At 35.9% G+C, this 23,301-nt stretch overlaps 2 protein-coding genes and 3 pseudogenes across 2 annotated transcripts; all 5 read right to left on the bottom strand.

The window, feature by feature from the left end:
• Positions 1-227: 227 nt before the first annotated feature.
• Positions 228-1,331, bottom strand: LOC148585098 (uncharacterized; annotated as a pseudogene).
• Positions 1,332-2,731: 1,400 nt separating this feature from the next.
• LOC148585097 (uncharacterized) lies at positions 2,732-4,344 on the bottom strand (annotated as a pseudogene).
• A 2,970-nt stretch (positions 4,345-7,314) lies between these two features.
• On the bottom strand, positions 7,315-7,908 carry LOC148585096 (uncharacterized; annotated as a pseudogene).
• A 5,767-nt stretch (positions 7,909-13,675) lies between these two features.
• LOC148585095 (uncharacterized) lies at positions 13,676-14,601 on the bottom strand. Its single transcript, XM_088517083.1, has 2 exons — positions 13,972-14,601; positions 13,676-13,786 (listed from the first exon to the last, which is right to left on the bottom strand). Exons 1-2 carry the CDS (start codon positions 14,584-14,586, stop codon positions 13,676-13,678), a joined length of 726 nt encoding a protein of 241 aa, XP_088373209.1. The 5' UTR covers positions 14,587-14,601.
• Positions 14,602-21,132: 6,531 nt separating this feature from the next.
• Positions 21,133-22,403, bottom strand: LOC132188602 (uncharacterized). Its single transcript, XM_088517795.1, has 2 exons — positions 21,729-22,403; positions 21,133-21,472 (listed from the first exon to the last, which is right to left on the bottom strand). Exons 1-2 carry the CDS (start codon positions 22,353-22,355, stop codon positions 21,335-21,337), a joined length of 765 nt encoding a protein of 254 aa, XP_088373921.1. The 5' UTR covers positions 22,356-22,403; the 3' UTR covers positions 21,133-21,334.
• Positions 22,404-23,301: the final 898 nt, after the last annotated feature.

Genomic DNA, 23,301 nt, shown 5'->3' with positions numbered 1-23,301 from the left:
AACAAATAAAAAGCATATTACCACACCATATATATATATATATATATATATATATATATATATATAATTGATTAAAATATATAGAACGTACAAGAAGATCAGGAAACAGAATATATATAGAAACATGGTTGCTACTAAAACACCTCAATACCAATCGATCTCACAAATAATTTTTTGGATCAATCAGAGCAAACCTTCATTCAACATCTTGAATTTCAGACTCCTCATTAATTAACAGTATGGTTCTGATCCTTGTGTAAGAAGATATCAGTCAAAACAGTTTTCGATTAAAAAGAAGCTCCAAGCAATCTCACACCCTGGCAACGGACCAAATTAAAGAACAAAATGGCCATCAATTCATGTGTCATAATAACAGTGATGCAGCTATATGCATCGTTAACATGAACTAAATGAAGCATTTGATATGTATATATATATATATATATACCTCATCCATGCCGAAATCGACCACCTTCTCCTCAACAGCCCATACGTCAGTGACATTAAATTTGGTAAGTAAATTGATAGCTAGCAGAGATGATGGACATGGGCTTGACATCAAGATCATCCATCACCATGTAAGTAATCACCCCTTTCACGTAACCTCCCTCACTAGAGGAGGATGCCTTGATATCCTTTGGTACTGGGTCTACGTAATCTACGTATCTTAACTCGCTGCTCATTGACTTCCTGCACGAAGGACAAATTTTTCTCCGGTTATTAGCCACGTACTTGCAGTTGTTGTACTTGCAGTTGCAGTTGTAGTTGTTGTCCTCGTCCGACCCGTCCCCGTCGTCGTCGTCGTCGTCGTCGTCCTCGCCCGACTCGTCCCGGTTCTCAACTACTGCACACCTATAAAATTTCATGGGGCTGGGCGTATATGAGTGCTCAACGCTTGGCAAGAGGAGAGGGACTTTAGCACCAGAAATATTGGCTACTTTTGGGTTTAGCAGAAAGCCTTTGTCTTGGTCTGGTTGAAGGTAAATATCACGCAGATTCTCTATGCTCTTGTACAGGCTATGCAAGCAGCCTGCCATGTTTTGTTTCTGTAAGTGCCTTGTGACAGTTCCGAGCGGCAGAGTGAAAATGCTATAGAGGAAATCAACAAATTTCTTATCTACTTCGGCGAAGAGCACCCGTTGGCTCTTTTTCTCTATCAAAAGCCTCAAGCTTACCTTTGTTGCTGCCAATCTAGAGATTGAGTCCAGTAAACGTACTCTATTGGCTTGGCTCTTATCATTTTTATAGTCTTTGAGTCATACGGAATAAATTCACTCTTGGAAGGACTTCTTTCGCTACCCTTTGCATTTGCAGTCACGATCACGATTCATGAACCTTCGGGAATTGGAACATTCAAATAAACACTTGCTTTCAATGGGACTGACGTTGATTTACTGATCAATGGAAAAACCCTTCCCAATTTTGGCCAAAATTAATGAGATTCTATATCCCAAATACACAAAATGGTATCATATGCTTGAGTCGTGTACATTATAATCTTAAAGGTCCTCAATAGGTAACTCAATTGACTGAGACTATGCCTAATAAAATAGAGGTTATTAGTTCAAATCCTTCTCCAGCCTCTTGTGCAGACATAAAAAAAAAAAAATTAAAAAAAAAATCTTAAAGCGGTGCTGAAAAAAATAAAAATAAAAAAGAAAAAGAAAAAGTCTTGGTTAAGTGATCCCATGAATTGCGTGGGTCCCATAATTAAGGTGATCGACGCGGACTTGTAAGGTCACCAATACTCTTTTGACGAATAATTTCTAGTTTTGAAAAATAATTATTCACTTTTAAAAGTAAATATATAGAAAATAAAAATGTTCCTACCAATCATATTATGACACATATTTCTTGCAGCAAAAGATTATGGTCTGTTTATGATTGCGGTTTCAATAATTGCGTTTTTAAAAATTACATTTTTGAAATAGTTACTTCTTAAAATTGCAAAGGTGTTTGATAAAATATGTTAAAAATTATTTTTTTTATCAAATATTTGTTATGCAAAATCGTGATTTTAGTTTAAATTCGCGTTTTTTCAAATAAGCACCTCCTAGTCTGCTTATTGAAATCGCATTTTTTTTCTTCATATTTTAAATTAAGTGCTTTGTAAATTACAATGCCAAACCCCTTACGTTTTGCGATGTATTTTAAAAACACAAATTATTATTGAGAAATTGCAATTCCAAACGCACCACCCTAAATCTGAACCACAACATTAGCACTAAACCCTTCCTCCATATTACACCACACCCAAATGAAGCCATACTCAACTTCAAAACATGCATCCATTATAGCAACCAAAATCCAACATTTATCCACAAAACCTAATTTTTACTCATCTCATTTTCCTCGAAATAACACATCAACCACTCATCAACAATTCATCACACCTTCTCAACACCAACACCACAAAAACTAGAAATCAAAAACACAACCCTCACCCACAAAAACAATTAGCATTTTGCAATATTATTAGGTTATAATTTGCTGAAGTTTAAATATTAATATGAAACAAACTATAATCAAATTAGCAAAACAGATTTGATTAACATGAACGTACAAGCTCATAAAACAGAACATGAGAAACAAGGTTGCAACAAAAACACCAAAATACCCATATCACAGTACTTTTTAGAACCAATTATTCCAGAGTTCTTGCGAATTGAAATTAAAAAACTATAAAGAAACACTAGTGCCTTCATTTGGTTCTATATGCCCACATCCTGAATTACTCCTCCTTGTTAGCACTATTTTCAAGAAAGATATCAGTCAGAATAGTCTTCAATTGCAAAGAAGCCTTCTTCGATTGCAAAGAAGCCTGGAGCAAACACAGAACCTAACATCAAACCAAACAAAGAAACAAAATAGACATCATTATAGAAAGAAAATAATAAAACGCAACTGTACGTAGAAAGAAAAAGGATAACTGCTATAAATTACTTCATCCATGCCTAAATTATCCACCACTTTCTCCTCCACAGCCCCAAGGTCCCTGACATTGAACTTGGTAAGTAAAGTGATAGAAGAGATATGTTGACATGGGCTTCACCTCCAGATCATCCATCACCATGTCAGTAATCACCCCTTTCACGTAACCTCCCTCTTTTGAGGAGGATGCCTTGATGTCAACGATTGGTGGGTACTCTACGTAACTTAATTCAGTGGTCATCCGTTTCTTGCACGAAGGACAAATTGCTCTGTGGTCATTAGCCACATAGTCGATATGGCTTCCACACCTATAAAAGTTACTGTCTGTATCTGACTGCTCAACGCTTGGCAAGAGGAGAGGGACTTGAGCACCAGAAAAGGCTACTTTTGGATTTAGCACAAAGTCTTTGTCTTGGCCTGGCTGAAGGTAAATAGCACTCAGATTCTCGGATCAAGATCCCCAACTATTGCCGAAGGGTTTTTTTGTTAATCTAGACCGTTGAATGCGGTCTAAATCTCGTCACGTGTTCCATTAAAAAAATATAATAAAATATTATATATATTTTAAAAAATAAATATAAAATAAAATGATAAAAAATTAAAAAATTAATTTAATAATATGAGGTGGCTGGGCACCCCATTTTCCCCCATAAGGGGTGGCCAGCCACCCCAGCCCAGCCATGGGGGTGGCTTCGGCCACCCCCAAGGGCTTTTTTTGGGTTTAGCCCTAGGGGGTGGCTCCCCTAGGGCCATGGGGGTGGTGCCAGCCACCCCCAACTAGCCCTTGGGGGTGGCTTCGGCCGCCCCCATGGCTGGCATGGGGTGGCCAGCCACCCCATATTATTAAATTAATTTTTTTTTAATTTTTTATTATTATATTTTTTATTTATTTTTTAATATATATATATATATATTTTTTTTATTATATTTTTTTAATGGGACACGTGGCAAGATTTAGACCGTTGGATTTCATCCAACGTTCCAGATTTACAAAAAAACCCTTAAGCAATTCCCCAGCTATTGCTGAGGATCTGGATCCCAGATTCTCTTTGCTCTTGTACAGGCTATGCAAGCAGCCTAACATACATGTTCTACTTTTGAAAGAGCCTAGTCACAGTTCTGATAGGTAGAGTGAAAATGCTAAGAGAAATGCTAGATTTCAATATTTTGTCCATATTTTTTTACAATCAATCATTAGATTTGTAGACTTATGTGAGGTTAATAGTAGACCCCATAAATCTAATAGTTAATCTATTGAATTTATTAGAGAATATGAGAAACTTATTAATCCCTAACATATATATCTCAAATGCTAAAGAGGAAATCAACAAATTTCTTGTCAGCTTCAGCAAACAGCACTCGATTGCCTTTTTTGTCTATCAAAAGCTTCAGGCTTACCTTTGTTTCTGCCATTTTAGGTATGGAAATGCTCGAGTGCCCTCTATTGGCTTGGCTGTTACCGTTTTTATAGTCTTTAGGGTACGTATATGGAATTCACTCTTGGAAGTGAAAGGGACTTCTTTTGCTACCCTTTGCATTTACAGTTGCAATTCATGAAGCTCCGGGACACGGAACAATCAAATAAATATTTTGCTGCAAGAGACTGTTGATTTTCTCAACGGAAAATCATTGGCGTTTGTAACTTAGAAAAGTCATATGAACATTTTGCTACAAAGGGACTGTTTTTTGATAAAAATTGCGTATTTATTAGTCTCATGAAAATAAAGATTGCCATCCATACTTGATCCATCTACTACTATTAGGGACGAGTAAGTGTAGAAGTCTCTCTTGTATCCTTCCAAGAATGATGTGATTCTTAAAATTACCATTTGATCAAAATTTAATAATGATCAATCACAAGTCTAATAGTGATTTTAAGAGTCACATCATTCTTGGAAGGACACAAGAGTGACACAAGAGAACCTTGTAGCATTACTCACTAGGGAGTAGGGGCTCTTGATTTTCACAATTGAAAAAATTCATTCAATTTTGGCCTCAAATTAATTAGTAGTAATAACTAGTTGAAGCAATTGAAGTCCCAATTGGAGTTTGTGCGAATGCAATTGTTTGGCCACAAGTTATTCGAGGAAACCGCGATCGATTAATGATCCTTGAGATAATTAATGTAGAACAAAATTGAAAAAATGTTAATGTTAATCATAAATTTTGTGGGATCACTTTATATTAGAACATAAAAAATTGTTTTAAATAAAAAGAATACTCTTAAATAAGACGTTTTTAGTTATTTTGCTTTTGAAATTAAAAACAGAAAACTTTTAAGCATTGGTTGTTTTGGGTTTTTGTTGGGCTATACCCTACCCATATATATATATGAACCAGAAAACATTTTATGACAAATATTTTATAGGGTTAAGTGCCCTTTTGGTATTTGGGTTTCAATGATTTTAATTTTTTTTTTACCTAAGTTTTTATTTTATATGATAAATGATATCTCATTTATGGCTAAATACGAAGATGGTTTTCCATTCAACTTTTGTTAATAAAACTAACAGATTTTCACGTCAAACCAATCACAACATGTCATGTGTTATATGCTCTAATAAAAAAATTAAAATTAAAAACCCTTAAAATGGATAAAAAATAGAAATAATTAAAAAAAAATAAAAATAAAAATTGAGGGGTGGCTTTTTGGCCATTGAGGATAGTCGAACCACCCCTAAATAGCAAAATGGGGTGGCCAAAACCACCCCCGGCCAAGGGCACCCCTTTTGGCCTGAGGGTAGATCTAGTCAGCCTCGATTCTCTAGCTTGTGTAAAAAAAAAAAAAAAAAAAAAAAAAACATTGCAACAACAATCGACATAAGTGTGCTTACATTAAAAAAAAAAAAATTTAAAAAATCCAACATCATGAATGAGGCTTAGCATTTGCTTCCACATAATCACATTCTTACACCAAAACATTAAAACACACAATGACACAAACAACCAAGCAATTTAGCAAGTTTTGTGTTGTTGGTCAATGAGAGAGTATGAGGACCTAACAGTCGCATACTAATAGCTTTTATTTAACTTTTTCAATAACCCACCGTATTTCTCACTTTTGTATCTTTAAATCTAATTTGGAATCTGATTAATTAATGCAATTGATCAACACATACGAGTAGTACTGGAATAATAAATTAAACGATTATAATTGTTACTATTAGCAATAGTATAAGGTTATAATTTTGCAAAAGTTTAATTATTTAATTGAAACAAATATAAATCATAATAGCAAACCAGATTTCATTAACATGAAACATACAAGTTCATATAACAGAACTTGAGAAACACTGTTGCAACAAAAACGCCAAAATACCGATGTCACAAATACTTTTTGGACCAATTATTACATAGAGTTCTTGCATCTTGAAATTAAAACAGTAATTAGAAGCAACAGTAACTTCATTTGGATCTTTTTGCCCAAAACCTGAATTACTCGTCCTTGTCAGTATTATTTTGAAGATGACATGGGTCAGAACAATCTTCTCCTCTTTGTGAGTATTGTTTCGAAGGAAGATATCGGTCAGAACAGTCTTCAATTGCAAAGAAGCTTCCAGCAAACTGAACTTAACAACCGACCACACAAAGGAACAATATAGTCATCAAGCTAGGGTAATAAAAAAAAAAAAAGGGACCCTGCAGAAACCCACTATTAAAGCCAAAAACTTCCCAAAACAAAATTGTTCAATGTTCAACAAAAAAAAACTTTCAGCAGAAGAGGCATTTGAGATATATATATATAGTTGAAACGCAGAGAAAGAAAGGGATGACTGCTTTATATACCTCATGCATGCCCAAATCCACCACTTTCTCCTCAACGGCTCTGATGCAGCATGACTTAGTAGGCTGCAGCGAAAAACAACAATAAAGCAGCAAATAACTAATTTCAGATCTTGAGTCTATCAATGATCTAAGAATTCTTCTAAAAACAATAGATACTCTTTAAAGTTTAAAGGAAAAGATGAATAAACTCAACTCTGAGTATTCTCATTAATCAAAATCAATAATAATCAACAACCGATTTGCTAAAGGCTATAAGCATATATTTATAGCTCAAGACTCTTAATTCTAAAATGACAATGAAATAAAGTTGGTTTAGAAGTCTATGAAATAAGACTAAACCAAATAGAAGATTAATAAAGAACCTAATCTGATTTGAACAACTGAAAGATAAGATAAAATAACAACTAACAAAGAAATCTAGTTTAAAACAAAAGATTAAAACTAAGATAAGTGTCTTTGATGTCTCTTTTGCGGAACAGATATGCCTGAGTGCGCTCGATCGCACAACCAGGGGCCTTGTGCGCAAGTGTCTGGAATTGCACTCGATCGCAGGTACATGTGCGATTGATCGCACTTCCAAGGGACCTGCGATCTGCATTAGGCCCCAAGGTCCCTGACATTAAATTTGGTAAGTAAAGAGATAGAAGAGATGGTTGACATAGGCTTCACCTCCAGATCATCCATCACCATGTATGTGATCACCCTTTTCACGTAACCCCCCTCACTAAAGGAGGATGCGTTAGTATCCTTCGGTGGGTAATCCTCATAACTTTGCTAGGTGCCCATTTGATTCCTGCACGAAGGACAAATTGTTCTCGGGTCATTAGCCACGTACTGACAGTTGTTGTAGCCACCACACCTATAAATTTTCCTGTCTGTGCCCGACTGCTCAACGCTTGGCAAGAGGAGAGGGACTTTAGCACCAGAAATATTGGTTACTTTTGGGTTTAGTAGAAAGCTTTTGTCTTGGTCCAGTTGAATGTAAATATCACTCAGATTCTCAATGCTCTTGTACAGGCTACGCAAGCAGCCTGCCATGTTTTGCGTTTGTAGGAGCCTTGTCACAGTTCCCAATGGCAGAGTGAAAATGCTAAAGAGTAAATCAACAAATGCCTTATTTGCTTCAGCAAAGAGCACTTGTTGGCTCTTCTACTCTATCAAAAGCTTCAAGCTTACCTTTGTTTCTGCCATTATAGGTCTTTCAATGCTAAAGAGGATTCTGATGCAGATTGGATAACAGTTGGGCGTCTGGTACTGCAATTGAGCGCACGCTATGACTGCGATCGATCACCCGCATGCTGCGATAGAGCGCACACAGGACCATTATGTTATTTTCTGCGTTTTAATTAGGTTAAGCCGTCTTTATTTCCTTGTTTTAGTAGGATTAGGGTTTTGGGAGTCAATATTTCGTTATTTTATTAGGTTTTGGGTTTTGGGGGTATTTATGTCATATTTTATTAGGTTTATGAGCCTTGGGGCTATAAATACATACTTATAGCTTCTAATTTATCAGTTGTTGTTTATTATTGATTTTGATTGATGAGAATACTCAGAGTTGAGTTTATTCTTCTCTTTTCCTTCAAAACTTAAAGAGTATCTAGCTTTTGTCAAGAAGATTTTTTTGGTTACTTGATAGTCTCAAGTTCTAGAAATACATATCCGCTGCTTATTGATATTCTTTCGCTGCAGCCGACAAAGTCACGCTGCATCAGTTGGTATCAGAGCTCAATTACTTTCCATGAATGGGGAGGAGCAACCGCTTTGCAGACATGAACGAGGTGCGCGTGCGCACGGAGGCAGCATGTAAGGAGCAGCCGGCTATTCGTTTGCGGCACATGGAGGAGAGGTTTGGTGGTCTAACCGTGTGGAAGAAAGGGCATGCGCGCACCCAACATGGGGTCCCTACCGATCACTTGACCGACATGGATGGCCCGAGTATTCGTCGTTGTCAACCAAGGCTGCGGTACGCGGGGGCGAGAGACAAATTTATCGTTGAGGGTGAATCTGCCAATCCTTATGCGGGGCGCGGAGTGCGGAAGGAATTTTCAACGGCACAACCCCATGCTATATCACAGGACGCAGGCGTCAAGCTCGACACCCAAAAAGAAAAGATAGAAAAGTCCGAAAAAAAAGTGGGTGCCTAGGGAGGCGACGGAGATGACGAATCAATCGACAATTTGTTGGTAACGCATGAAGGATGATGTGGAGATACTGCGGAAACAAATAGAGCCCTTCGTGACCCAAGTTAACAACATGGGTGGCCCTAAAGTTCGTCACTATCAAACAACTCCACGCTTTGTGGATGAAGATAATGTGGTTGTCGCTCGTAGGACGCAATCTCAACGACGAAGGGCATGGATTGAGATGGAGATGCCGCGACAGGTCAACTTGACCATTATTCGTGAGCCTCAAATCCATCAACCAAATCTATATTATGTGGAGGAGGAAAGGAAATTTGTGGATGAAGAGTTTCAGGAATCCGAGTTCATTGATGAAGAGTTCAGACATAAAGATGTTGAAGATCCTTCGCAAGGATTCGTTGATTGAAATTCTCCACCAACCTATGATGAGGAGCCCGAAGAAGATGACTCATGGGAAGAGGAAAGACCCACGGAGGAGCACGAAAAAAAATGGGTTTTTTTTCCATGTTTGGCAGTCTCTATCCCGAAAAAGATGACCCATTGGAAGAGGAAGAATTCACGGTTGACATTGACGATTATGAAGAGGTTGATGAAAACTTTTCAGGTGAAGTGCCTAATTTTAATGATGAAGAGGTTGATTATGTTGATTTCCTTGGTGTTGAAGATATTTTAAATTCGCCTAACGAAGATTATGGTGAGTTTTATGCGAATGAGAAAAATTATATGTTCACAAGGGAAACAATGGTTGACCCGTTCTTGAGTATTTTCATGACACGTGGAAGGGAGAAGGAATGAGAGAAGTACGGCAAATCCGAGATACTGCCAAATAGTGTGTGGGGCTTTCACAACAACCATCAAGGTATTTTGATGATGAGAAGCGTTGCGTTTTTTGTGGGGTGGTATTTTGTTTTGATCTTGAGGAACGATGAGTGGAATGAGTTGACTGGGCATCCGAAGGATCATGGAAAGAACCGGCCAAATTCGAGGACGAATTCTCTCCAATCAGGGGAGAATGATGCAAATTAGATAACAGTCGGGCGTCTGGTACTACGATCGAGCACACGCTATGATTGTGATCGAGCGCTTGGTCTGTGATCGATCACCCGCATGCTGCGATTGAGCACACGCGGGACCATTATGTTATTTTCTGTGTTTTAATTAGGTTAAACCGTCTTTATTTCCTTGTTTTAGTAGGATTAAGGTTTTGGGAGTCAATATTCGTTATTTTATTAGGTTTAGGGTTTTTGAGGTATTTATGTCATATTTTATTAGGTTTATGAGTCTTGGAGATATAAATACATGCTTATCCTCTAATTTATCAGTTGTTTATTATTGATTTTGATTAATGAGAATACTCAGAATTGAGTTTATTCCTCTATTTTCCTTCAAAACCTAGAGAGTATCTAACTTTTGTCAAAAAGATTTCTTTGGTTACTTGATAGTTTCAAGCTCTAGAAATACATATCCGCTGCTTATTGATGTTCTTCGCTGCAGTCCAATAACTCACGCTGCATCAAATTCAATCCAGTTAGTGCCGTCTATTGGCTTGGCTGTGACCCTTTTTATAGTCTATATATAGGGTATATGGAATTCATTCTTGGACTCTGGAAGTGCCTTCATTTGCTATGTACCCTTTGCATTCTGGCTGATGCTAACTCGGAGATTTAATTTTACCTTTTTTATTTTTTATTTTTTATTTTTTATGAGAATGAGAGAGAATAAAGTAAAATTTTGGACTATGGAGAAATTTACTAACACGTGCCGTAGGCTTCTTTTTCAACAGTACTTATTAAGCTAAATTCTTTTTTCAAGGGACGGTTGAATATTTTCAAATTCATCAATCTAAATTTCAATTGAAAAGCTAATTGGAGATAGTGCGCAATTCCAATTGGAAGTAAAAAAAGAAAAGAAGCGCATGATGATATGCATGAAATCACCGACATGGACCTATAAAGGTCATGATGAAAGTGTCATTAGCGTAAAGCTATGTACATAATTCTATTCCAAAATACATGAAACATATATATGATCGATCATCATGTGATTTTGATTCCTAGATGTATTATCTGCTTCAAATTTTTTGCATATTATCATAACTTTGAAGTGGTACTGTACGTATAGTGATCGAACGAAAGATTTATATGAATTTTTTTTATGAAATTACTTGATCAATTCAGTTTTTCAACAAATCAAATCAATTCACTATCATATATATATATATATATATATATATATATATATATATGGTTCCAGCCAAATTAATTATGAGTTTAAAAGAAGATGATAAACTATGACATATATATAATAACTTATGCTTTGTTGATTCGTTATCCGGAAATGGCTTTTTAAGGTAAAGCAAGAACTATAGGTTGTGGGCTTGTAGCTTTAGGGTGAAATTGTTCGATAGGGACAAAAAAAAAAAAAAAGGAAACTGCAGAAAAGTAAAAGATATAGCTTTTGATTTAGAGTTTTGAGTGGCTATATGGAAGTCGCTTTTCATGGAAAAGCAGGAGCTATCATGAATTTCTTCGACCTGGTGCAATCGCTTTACCTTTGTCGGCCATGACGATTCGTACGACATGTTTCTCGCATTAGCTTTGACATGGTAGAAACTAATAAGTTATTGAGGGAGATATTATGACATTATTTTGTTGTTTAATGGACTTGGGTCACAAGAGGAAAGAGGAAGGATTTGAACCATGAAGTTTTGGTTCTTAATCGATTAAATTACTCCTAAAAGATGTTAAAGTTTGATAATTAAACAACACCTTATTATATATATAACGTAAGAAAAACAAAAAATTTGGTCCCCATCTTCAAAGAAGTTGACGGAATTCATTAAATGGATATATTAGTACTAATCATATTGTTACACGTCACTTAAAAAAAAATTAAAAAAAAAAAAAAAGCGAAATGATGTTCAAGCCAACCCATGGCCCAGTTAACTTCTCAAGTTTGTTTTTTTTTTTTTTTTTTGGGCCATTTGGAAGCAGCCACTTCCAAACAAGAAGTGCTACATACCATAATTCTATCCAACGTGGCTTGGTCCAGTCAACCACATCATGTCAGTTACCTTTTTATTAAAAATAAAAATAAAATTCAAAACTAGCGTAGATGACTTATTCTACTAATTTTTCTCAAAATTTTCCTTAATGGGGTCACAACCGTACGCCGTGCGCCCACATCCACTGTACATCATTGAAGAACCACCACGCACTTGTTGCCAAAGATGAAAGAACCACCACCCCTGACAAACATCCTCGCGATCTATAGATGTACCTTTTTTTTTTTTATGGGTCAGGGGCTGAAAACATTAGGCTAGGGTAAGTCATATTACCTTACGAGGATGACTCACCCAAGCCCAATCAAGCTTCTTAGACCATTTCCGCGACTGCAGCAAACGTTCAGTCCATTGCGTTGCAGGATATCATTTCCCTTACCTACATAGGGGTGGGCGGGCTAGTGTCACGTTCCCAAGTAAATTGTTTTAGAGTCTCATTGTGATTGCATTTGAAAAATAAAGTTTTTAAGTCAAAAATATTTTTTTTACAAAAGTTTCATTTTAAAATTTTTGCCAAAAAGTGAGTTTTTGTCATTTCTAAGTTTTTTGGACCCTTAAAAATGCTTTTAATTTTTTACCAAACAACTACTTTTTTCTTCAAACTGAATTTTTAAGTGTTAAACGCACTTTTAAGCCCCTCAAACGCAATTTCAAACATGTCCTTAATCTTCTTTGAAATCAATTTACTTTTGCGACCTTAGCTAAAAAAAAAAAAAAAAAAAAAGACTATTTTCAAAGAATAATAATCAAACCTACAATAGTTTATTTCTCTTCTTTGTTTCTTTTTCTTTTAATCTTCCAGAATCATATCTACTTTGAAATCTGATCAATGCAATTGATCAATACATGATGGGCTGCAGAAAAAATTATGTGATTTAACCAAAAAAATAATAATAATAATAATAATTAATTGACTGTAGATTCAATTAATTGATGACAGTGAAAAGAGAACGAAGAAAAAAACAAAAGGAGTGCTAATAAAAATGATACCATCAACCTCACGAAACCCTTTCAATCCTACCCAAACAGCAAAGCAAAAGTATGACACTCCCAAGATCTTCAACTCTACCATAACAATTATGAGCATGACTCTCGCGAAACCCTCAACCATACCTGCTAAAAGAGGAAGCACATGCAGAAGCATGACGCTCGAAAGATCCATCTATCCTATTCTAACATCCGCTCGGTAGCAAGAAGCATCCAAAGGTGATTGAGAAGAGAGAGACGCCGTTGAAATCATGGCAGATTGAATTTGTGGTCAAAAAGTTGCGATTGAGGCTCCCCGAATTATTATCAAAATCATATGCAAAAAATATATATATATATATATATATATATATATATATATATATTTTTTTTTTTTTCTTTCTGAATTCGCATTAATATCTTCAACGTACGAATTGACATGGCACCATCAGGTTCAGATTGGCCTCAGCCGAACCAAAATTATAAATCAGTTACAACTATACCTCATTGTTGGGCAATTATCATGTTAGTGTGGCACCTTCTAGGTCAAGGTTTGTCTAATTAAGTCCAACCAAATTTCTCCCCACTTTTATACACATCAAACACCTCGTTAAACAAGTGATCCAAACTCGAGATTATCCTGAGGATATAATGCAAATTCAGGAAAAAAAAAAAAAAAAAAAAAGAAGCAAATTGCCACACAACGTTTGCAACAAAAACAACACACAATTAGCAATCTCAAAATACTTTGAGACCAATATAAGATGCAACACTGCCTTCATTTGCCCCCTTATACACCTTCATCTTTAATTGACACCTCAATTGCAAGGTTTTCTGTCCGAAGAAAAACATCAGTCAAAACAGTCTTTGATCGGAGAGAAGCCTGGAGCAATTGCACTCCCTGGAAACAAACAAACAAGACAAAAGGAGCAAAATAGTTATTATATTCAAGCAAAATACACTGTAAATCTTAAATCCCACAAGCTGCTTCCAAAAACACCAGTATTTCAAAAATAAAAAATAGAAGAAAGGTTTCAGAGTTGTAATAATACACGTACAGAAGCAAGGGATGAATTCCATATTTACCTCATTTATGCCTAATTGGACCACTTTCTCCTCAATATCCCCTACATCCTCAACATTAAATTGGCTAAGCAGAGTCACTAAAGAGATGTTGACCATGGGCTTCACCTCCAGATCATCCATCACCACGTATATAACCATTCCTTTAACGTAACCTTCATCACTCGAAGATGCCGGGCTTGCAAAACAGCCAGGGTAACTAGTCGTCACAGAAGCAGTGCAGGAAGCACAAAGTCTGGTGTTGTAATATAACCTTTTCTCGGTCTTATAGTTGCCGCAAGAATTACAAGAATAACTACGTTCGCTTGATTTAAAAGACTCAATGTGTGGGAGGAGGAGAGGGACTTTAGGACCGGGAACGGCTACCACGGGATTCAACACAAATTCTTTGGGTTGGTCTGGCAGAAAGTAAGCGTCACTGAGATTTTCAATGCTATTGAAGAGGCTTGGCAAGCAGCCACCCATGCCTTTGTCTTTTAGGATCCTGGTGATATCTCCAAAGGGCAGAGTAAAAACGTTGAAGAGGAAATCAACAAATTTCTTGTTCGCCTCAGCAAATAGCACGCTTTTGCTCTTTTTATCTATGACAAGCTTCAGGCTTATCTTCGTGGCTGCCATTTTAGGTCCGACGAAGATTAAATACCCAGCTATAATTTTCTGATCTAGATACCGAAACTAAGATCGTTGCAAAAGACTTATTTGAGAAAGAAAGTGGTGCCGAGGCTGAGGAATCTAACTTCGGCTATGAGAAGGACAAGTACAAATTCGATTTGTCTCCAAATTCAAGTGGAAAACCAAATTTGCCCCGAGAGAACAACCAATATACAAAAGAACAAATACTTGGGTCCCATCACACTAGTAATAATTTCTTTAATATTATAGTAAATCCTTTTTTTTTTTTTTTTTGACATGTCCGCACAAGAGATGGGAGGAGAGATTCGAATTAGTGACCTCCGTTATAGTAAATCCTATTTGCATCTAAAAAGAGAATATTATATTTTATGGTGGTTACATATCATGTGTATCAATTAATTATTTAAGTAATGGTAAAATTCATGGAATTATTCCCACAATAAATAAAAAATACGGACAGAAATTTCTTTGAAATTAGAGGAAATCCACTCTAATAAATGTCAAATGTCATATAAAATGTAAGAGGTAAATATTTTCTTTAACATTTTTAAAGGTTATTTATTACCCATCTACTAACCTAATGTTAGAAGAGATGAATCAATCCACTTGATATTTATTATAAGATAGGGTTAAATGTTTTTTTGCCCCCTATATTTTAATAACTTTATTTTTTGCCCCCATCGACTTCGTTTTGTATTAGAGCTGGTACCTTAGTTATGGATAAAGACGGAAATGATACCTCCGTCAAACTTATGTCCAAAAATTGATGGAAATCTACATCAACGCTCCTAAAAACTTGACGGACAAGCCCACATATACTCTAACACTATCCATATAATTAATTAAAAATTAAAATGATTAAAAAAATTAAATTAAATTAATTTTTTTAAAAAAATAAAAAAATAAAATAAAATATTTTTTGGCAACCCCCTTTTTCCCTGAAGCCACCCCTGGCCGGTTTGGGGGTGGCTGAACCACCCCCAAGGCCTATGGGGTAGCCGGAAACCACCCGTTTTTTTTTTTTTTTTTCTCTCAAAACGACGTCATTTTGGGGGCATTTTTTAAATTAATTTTGTTTCCCAAAAGGGCAATTTAGTAACTTAACCTTACCAAAACGACGTAATTTTAATTTTTCATCCTATTTTACGATAATGACTAACAGACTGGCCAAATTGTAACTATTTAGTAATTTGAGGGGCTACTTTATCACTTTATAAACATTATGGGATTAAAACGAAAATTGCAGGTAATTTTGAAAGCTAAATTATATTTTTCCCTAATAACTACTTCAAGCAATTGAAGACGCCAATTGTAGTTTGCGACACATTTTGCTGCAAGGGACGGTTAATTTTCTCCAAACAAGACGATAATTCTTTAATTTGGGGAAGCCTTTTTTTCATGAATGGGAATGTAAACTAGCAATACAATAAAGGCACAACCATTGTAAATCAAATCTCAAGGCACCTTTGTCAATGCTTTTTAAATTATCTGTTTCAAACTCATCAGATTCATCATCATATGTTTCTAATTCTTTATCATCTATGGGACAAGAAGAAGTAGCTAATGTAGGTGTGTATGCATCCATCTAAACTACAATAAAAATAAAAATAGTTTGCATTCAATATTTTTAAAACTCATACAATGTGAAAAATTACTTATTAAAAAACACAGTATATGAAAAGTTCAAAAAACTAGATGGGAATCAGATTCAGACCCATTTTGTGAATTGGTGTTTTCGAATAGAACAACTGGAAGCATAATGCATCTCTAATATTATTAGTATCAATGATGTATTAGAAGCATATAAGAGTATAAGCTCCAAAGAGTACTGCAACAACAAGTGAAAAGTGAAACTCTAACTAGCTATATATAATTACTAGAATAAGGTGAAATTGAAAACAGACCAAGGCCATATATAACGTAATTTCTCCCAACATGGGAAAAGCTACCAACAAACAACAATAATATCAGATCTTTCAATTTACAAAATTCATTTTCACTCGATTGAAACTCTGAAAAACAAGATCTTGAAATGCACATGAAGGTGTTGATGTAAATCCTTAGAAATGGGAAACGAATCATCATGAGAAACAAGAATTCAACCAGCCACTTCATTCATGAAACAAGAAAAAAACAATTAACCCAGAAAATTACTGGCCTGCGATGCGACTCTGCAAGAGAAGATCGACGGTGTAGGTACTGTAGAGGGACTCGAGGTAGAGGACGGAGATGCAGTGTTGCTGCGGGATCGACGAAGGGAGCGATGCTGCTGGGGATCGAAGGAGGGAGCGGCGCTGCTGCGGGCTTATGACGCTTCTACTGCGATGCGAGACCTTCTTGCGGCGCTTCTGCTGCGGGATTGACGGAGGGAGACCTGCTGGCTACTACAGTGCTGCGTGCGGGTTTGGGTCCTTTGGGAAATTGGGGAAAACTGGAAAAGCACGAAAAGTGAAAAGTTGAAAACCTAAGAAGTAATAACTTACTTCTCTATAGACAGTATAGTTCAACCAAAACGACGTTGTTTTGATTTCAACCAAAACGACGTTTTGGTTTCAACCAAAACGACGTTGTTTTGGTTTCAACCAAAACGACATTAAAAATTAAAATAGCTTATCGGTCATATCGGTTTTTCAATAACAAATTATTAATCGACCTATTACCGACCGATAAGCTTATCGGTATAAAATTTTTAACCGATAACTATCGGTTATGGTTACTATCGGTTCGATTAAATTTGGTAATCGATAACCGGTTAATCTGCCCACTCCTATCTAGAACAAAGCATTTGTCTTTGTTTGGTTGGATGTAAGTAACACTCAGATTCTCAATGCTCTGGTAGAGGCTTGGCAAGCTGCCTGCCATGCTGCCTCCCTCTTTCAGAAGCCTTGTGACAACCCCGAAAGGCAAAGTGAAAATGCTTAATATGAAATCAACAAATTCTTTGTCTGCTTCAGCAAAGATCACCCTTTGCCTCTTCTTGTCTATGATAAGCTTGAGACTTACTGTTAGTTCTTATGTTGGCTTAATTCAGTTCCAAAATGTAGAGGCTACTGTTTACGGGCTCAAACACTTATATAGAATGTTCAGAATCCAATCTCCACCGTACATAATGTAGATTCATATGTCATGAACGTCCCTGCAAAATTTCAGCTCAATCGGACCACAAACGCCCATCGTTCGGAGCTATTGATCAAGGCTGGACAACATTTCTAAAATGTTGTTTTCTCCCCACTGCAGGCCATGTTCGAAAACGGTGCTAGGTTGTCCGGACAGGCTTTCTAGAAACTCTATTTTTGCTTCGCAAGGCCCTGTCCGAACAACCCATTAACCTATCTGGACACCCCGTACCTATTATACCCAAAAACGTATTTTTAGTGGGTCCAGGTCTAGAGTTTGATGTACTGATATATATACATCATTATCGAAGAGAGAGGCACGAATTTTCACCCCAGAAAGTTCGTTGGAGGCTGTGCTAAGAGAGATCATATGTGGTGAGCGTTAAATTGAATTTCTTTGAGTTTTAGTTATTCATTTGATAAATCTACGATTAAGAAGTCTATAGGAAGGTTCCTGTAAAAGAAAATCATATAGAAGAATTGTGCCAGATGTTCTGGAAAGGGCTATTGCGGTAGAAGTCAAGTGGGTCGCTTGTCGTGTGCAAGGAAGTATCAATTGCAAAGGTTTTGTAATCCTTCTTGTATTCCTTATTCTTCTTATAGTGAATTGATTTCCTGGGTTTGGCTGCCCCGTAGAGGTTTTACATTTAGAGAGTTTTCTAAATGGTTTCCTCTTCGTAACCAAATATTTGTGTTCTTGAATGTTCATTACATATCTGTGTTTGGTTGAATATTATCTATTAGGTTAGATCTTATCCGCATACTCTTTGTGAAATACCTAGACAATTCGAATAGGTGTCGTTTGGAGTCGTATTTAGGTTTTTCACTTACTTTTGTTGCTGCCATGTTAGGTATGTCAGTCAGGGGTGAGCAAAAACCCGCCCGACCCGCCAAACCGCCCCGACCCGCCCCGCAAAAGCCGAATTTTAAGTTATTTTTCGCGGGTACAGGTGGTTTTTTCCCAAACCCGGGCGGGGCGGGGTGGGGCAGGTTACGGGTTATAACAAATTGTTTTTCCTCGGATACCCGACCCGACCCGACCCGCATTAATCAAATTATAAAAAATTAAAATTAAAATTAAAATTAAAAAAAAAAAAAAAAAAAAAAAAAAAAACCCTACTTTTCTCCAGAGTCCAACTGCCTCCCCCTGCCTCTTTTTTTTTTCCCCCTTCTCCTCTCTTCTCTCAGTCTCGCCTCTCTTTCTCTACTGTCTCACCTCTCTCCCTCTCTCTCGTCTCTCTTCCTCTCTCTCGTACGACTCTTCTCTCATCTGCGCCGCCGCTCAACCTCCGCCGATCTTTTCAATATCATAATAAAAAAATAAAATATAAACTGAATAGAACAAGTGGAAAACCATATATATATAAACCATAAAAAATAAATGTGGCGGAGAGCCTCCCTTCGCCTCCACCTTGGGGTGGGGTCCTGCCACCTTAAAGCTCTTTTTTTTAGTGGTTTGGGCCACTTCCTAACCTCTGCTTGTGGCCTAGCTACTCTATAGGAGTTTTTGGGGTGGCTCAGTCATCCCCTAACATTTTGTGGGTGGCATAACCACCACTTGAGAATTTTTGGGGGCCGTCCATAAACGTCTTCAAGGGTAGTTGGGCTTGTGGTCTAGCTAACTATAGCCACCATTTTTCTAAGTTTATTTTCCTTTATTTTTTTGTTACTTTTTAATTTTTTTTATTAGGTGTAAAGATGAGTTGGCATCATTAGCCCCCCACAAAATTTAGGGGAAATATACTTTACTCCATGACATTTTGGGGTGAAAATGTCATGTGTGACGCACATGACATAAGTTTCCTCCAAAAAGGCAGAAAAAATTAATGTAGGATACTAGATGGCATGGTTACGTAGTTTGTGGGTTCTAGTGTTAGTTTATAAACTTTTAAGGTATAAATGTCAAAATAGTGATACTTCGGAGAAATAAAGTGTATTTTTTTAAAAATAAATAAATAAATAATAGAGGAGAGTAGTGGAATATTACTTTAATGCCACTCTAATCATTCAGTATAATAACTAGTTTGCTCCTTTGTCTGGTGTGTTGCTAGGGTTTGAACTTGTTCAAAGCTTCTCTGCAATCAAAGACGGTTCTGACTGATGTCCTCCTTCGAACCAATCCAGATCGTTAACTGCCAGGAAAATGAAAAGAAGCGTGTATTGCATTGTATTGGTCTTCTAATTTCTAGCTAGGTGCAAGAACCCTGTGGGATTATTTTTCTAAAATATTATCTTTGAAATTGCTAATTAGGAGTTGCTTTATATGTTCCATTTTAGTCAAATCTGGTGCGGCAGTGTGTTTTGTTTTGTTTGTGACATATCTTTGAAAACAGCTTTCATAAACCTCTTAAACATATCTTTCTTAAAATAAATAAATAAATAATCTCTTTTTCATAAAACTATTCTATAACTCAAACAAATCTGCATACTCACATCATCACATATATATTAATCATTTTCTTTAAAATATTTCACTTTACTATAAACAGAAGTGTAAATTGATATTAATATAGTATATATTTATTAATTGTAATCTTCTATTTTTTTACACAACAACCGTACATCTCAATTTGTTTCCTGATATTGTCTAATTGATATTTTTTCTTCTCTTTCATCATCTTTGTGTTCCTTTAATATTTTAGTAGTCCTGTTTGTATTAGAAATAAGATTTGCACATTTTCTTTTATTCAACGCTTGAAAAAAAAAAAAAATAATAATAATAAAGCATAGCAGTTTGACAAAGATTCATGGGCTGAATTAATAAAACAATATTATTTTTTCTCAATAAATTATTTTATCTCACGTAACTAATTTAACTTATTCTTCTTGTTAGTTGACAGACGTTTGTGCACAAGTTATATGAAAAATATACAAACTTACTTAGATGTCAAATTTTTTTTCTTTAACAAATAACTAAACAAGTAACCGATTCTCTAGTTTGTGTAGAAAAAAAAAACACTAGAAAACAAGTGGACAACAAAACCATTGCAACAACAATCGACATAAATGTGCTTACAACTCAACATCTTGCCCACGAAAAAAATAAAATAAAACCCAACATCATGAATGAGGCTTAGCATTTGCTTCCACTTAATCACATTCTGACACCAAATCATTAAAACACACAAACAACCAAGCAATTTAGCAAGTTTTGTGTTGTGGGTCAATGAGAGCGTGTGTGATCGGGACGACCTAATAGTCACGTACTAATAGCTTTTATTTAACTTTTTCAATAACCCACCATATTTCTCATTTTTGTATCTTTAAATCTAATTTGGAATCTGACTAATGCAATCAATCAATACGAGTGGAATAATAAATTAAACGATTGTAATTGTTACTATTAGCAATAGTACAAGGTTATAATTTTGCAGAAGTTTAATTATTAACATGAAACAAATAAAAATCATACCTTCAAACCAGATTTGATTAACATGAAACATACAAGTTCATATAACAGAACTTGAGAAACATTGTTGCAACAAAAACGCCAAAATACCAATCTCACAATTAACACCTTTTGAACCAATTATTACATAGAGTTCTTGCATCTTGAAATTAAAGAGTAATTAGAAGCAACAGTAACTTCATTTGGATCTTTTTGCCCACAACCTGAATCACTCGTCCTTGTCGGTATCATTTTGAAGGATGACATGGGTCAGAACAATCTTCTCCTCCTTGTCAATATTGTTTCGAAGAAAGATATCGGTCAGAACAGTCTTGGATTGCAAAGAAGCTTCCAGCAAACTCAGAACCTAACAACCAACCACACAAAGTAACAATATAGTCATCATGGGTAATAAAAAAAAAAAAAAAGCGACCCTGCAGAAACCGCCCACTATTAAAGCCAAAAACTACCCAAAACAAAATTTGTTCAATGTTCAACAAAAAAAAAAAAAACTTCAGCAGAAGAGGCATTAGATAACAGGAAGTAAAAGAAGCATTTGATATATATATATATATATAGTTGTAATGCAGAGAAAGAAAGGGAAAACTGCTTTATTTATATACCTCATGCATGCCCAAATCCACCACTTTCTCCTCAACTGCTCCAAGGTCCCTGACATTAAACTTGGTAAGTAAAGAGATAGAAGAGATGGTTGACATAGGCTTCACCTCCAGATCATCCATCACCATGTATGTGATCACCCCTTTCACGTAACCCCCCTCACTAGAGGAGGATGCGTTAGTATCCTTCGGTGGGTAATCTACATAACTTTGCTCGGTGGCCATTTGATTCCTGCACGAAGGACAAATTGCTCTCGGGTCATTAGCCACGTACTGACAGCTGTTGTAGCCACCACACCCATAAATTTTCCTGTCTGTGCCCGACTGCTCAACGCTTGCCAAGAGGAGAGGGACTTCAGCACCAGAAATATTGGCTACTTTTGGGCTTAGCAGAAAGTTTTTGTCTTGGTCCGGCTGAATGTAAATATCACTCAGATTCTCAATGCTCTTGTACAGGCTACGCAAGCAGCCTGCCATGTTTTGCTTTCGTAGGAGCCTTGTCACAGTTCCCAACGGCAGAGTGAAAATGCTGAAGAGTAAATCAACAAATGACTTGTCTGCTTCAGCAAACAGTACTCGTTGGCTCTTCTGCTCTATCAAAAGCTTCAGGCTTACCTTTGTTTCTGCCATTTTTGGTCTTTCAATGCTAAATTGGATTCAGTCCAGTTAGTGCCGTCTATTGGCTTGGCTGTGACCTTTTTTTATAGTCGTTAGGTTAGGGTATCTGGAATTCTTTCTTGGATTCTGGAAGTGCCTTCATTTGCTGCCCTTTGCATTCTGGCTGAAGCTAACGTGGAGATTTAATTTTACCTTTTTTTTTTTCTTTTTTTAATGAGAATGAGAGAGAATAAAGTTCAATTTTGGACTATTGAGAAATTTACTAACACGTGCTGTAGATTCCTTTTTCAACACTTATTAAGCTAAATTCTTTTTGCAAGGAACTATTAAATTTCTTTAATTTTTGTCTTTTTATTTTTTAGTAGACAAAAATACTCTTTAAATATAACTAATTGAATATTTTTCAATAAAATTCATTATCAAAAGATAATCTTAATTTCAATTGAAATGCCAATTGGAAAGTGTGCACAATTCCAATTGGAAGTAATAAAAAAAAGAAAAGAAAGAAACGCATGATGATATGCATGAAATCACCGACATGGATAAGTTCATGATGAAAGTCTCATTAGCGTAAAGCTATGTACATAATTCTATTCTCAAATACTTGAAATATGATAATCATGTGATTTTGATTCCTAGAATGTATTGTCTGCTTCAAATTTTGCATGTTATAAGTTATAACCTTGAAGTGGTGTATAGGTAACGAAAGATTCATATGAATTTTCTTTATGAAATTACTTGATCAATGCAGTTTTTCAACAAATTAATCAATTCACTATCATATGCCAAATTTATGAGTTTAAAAGAAGATGATAAAGATCAATATTTAAACTAGCTATGACATATAATAACTTATGCTTTATTGAGACGTTATCCGGAAATAGCCCTTTAAGGAAAAGCAAGAACTAGCTTGTAGCTTTAAGGTGAAATTGTTAATTAGATAGAGACAAAAAGAAAA

This window comes from Corylus avellana, chromosome 6, assembly GCF_965113065.1.
Source record: "Corylus avellana chromosome 6, dhCorAvel1.hap1.2, whole genome shotgun sequence".
In the NCBI taxonomy this organism is placed as follows: Eukaryota; Viridiplantae; Streptophyta; class Magnoliopsida; order Fagales; family Betulaceae; genus Corylus; species Corylus avellana.
Note: the sequence above shows the minus strand (reverse complement) of the source record. Positions and strands in the feature narration are given on the sequence as shown.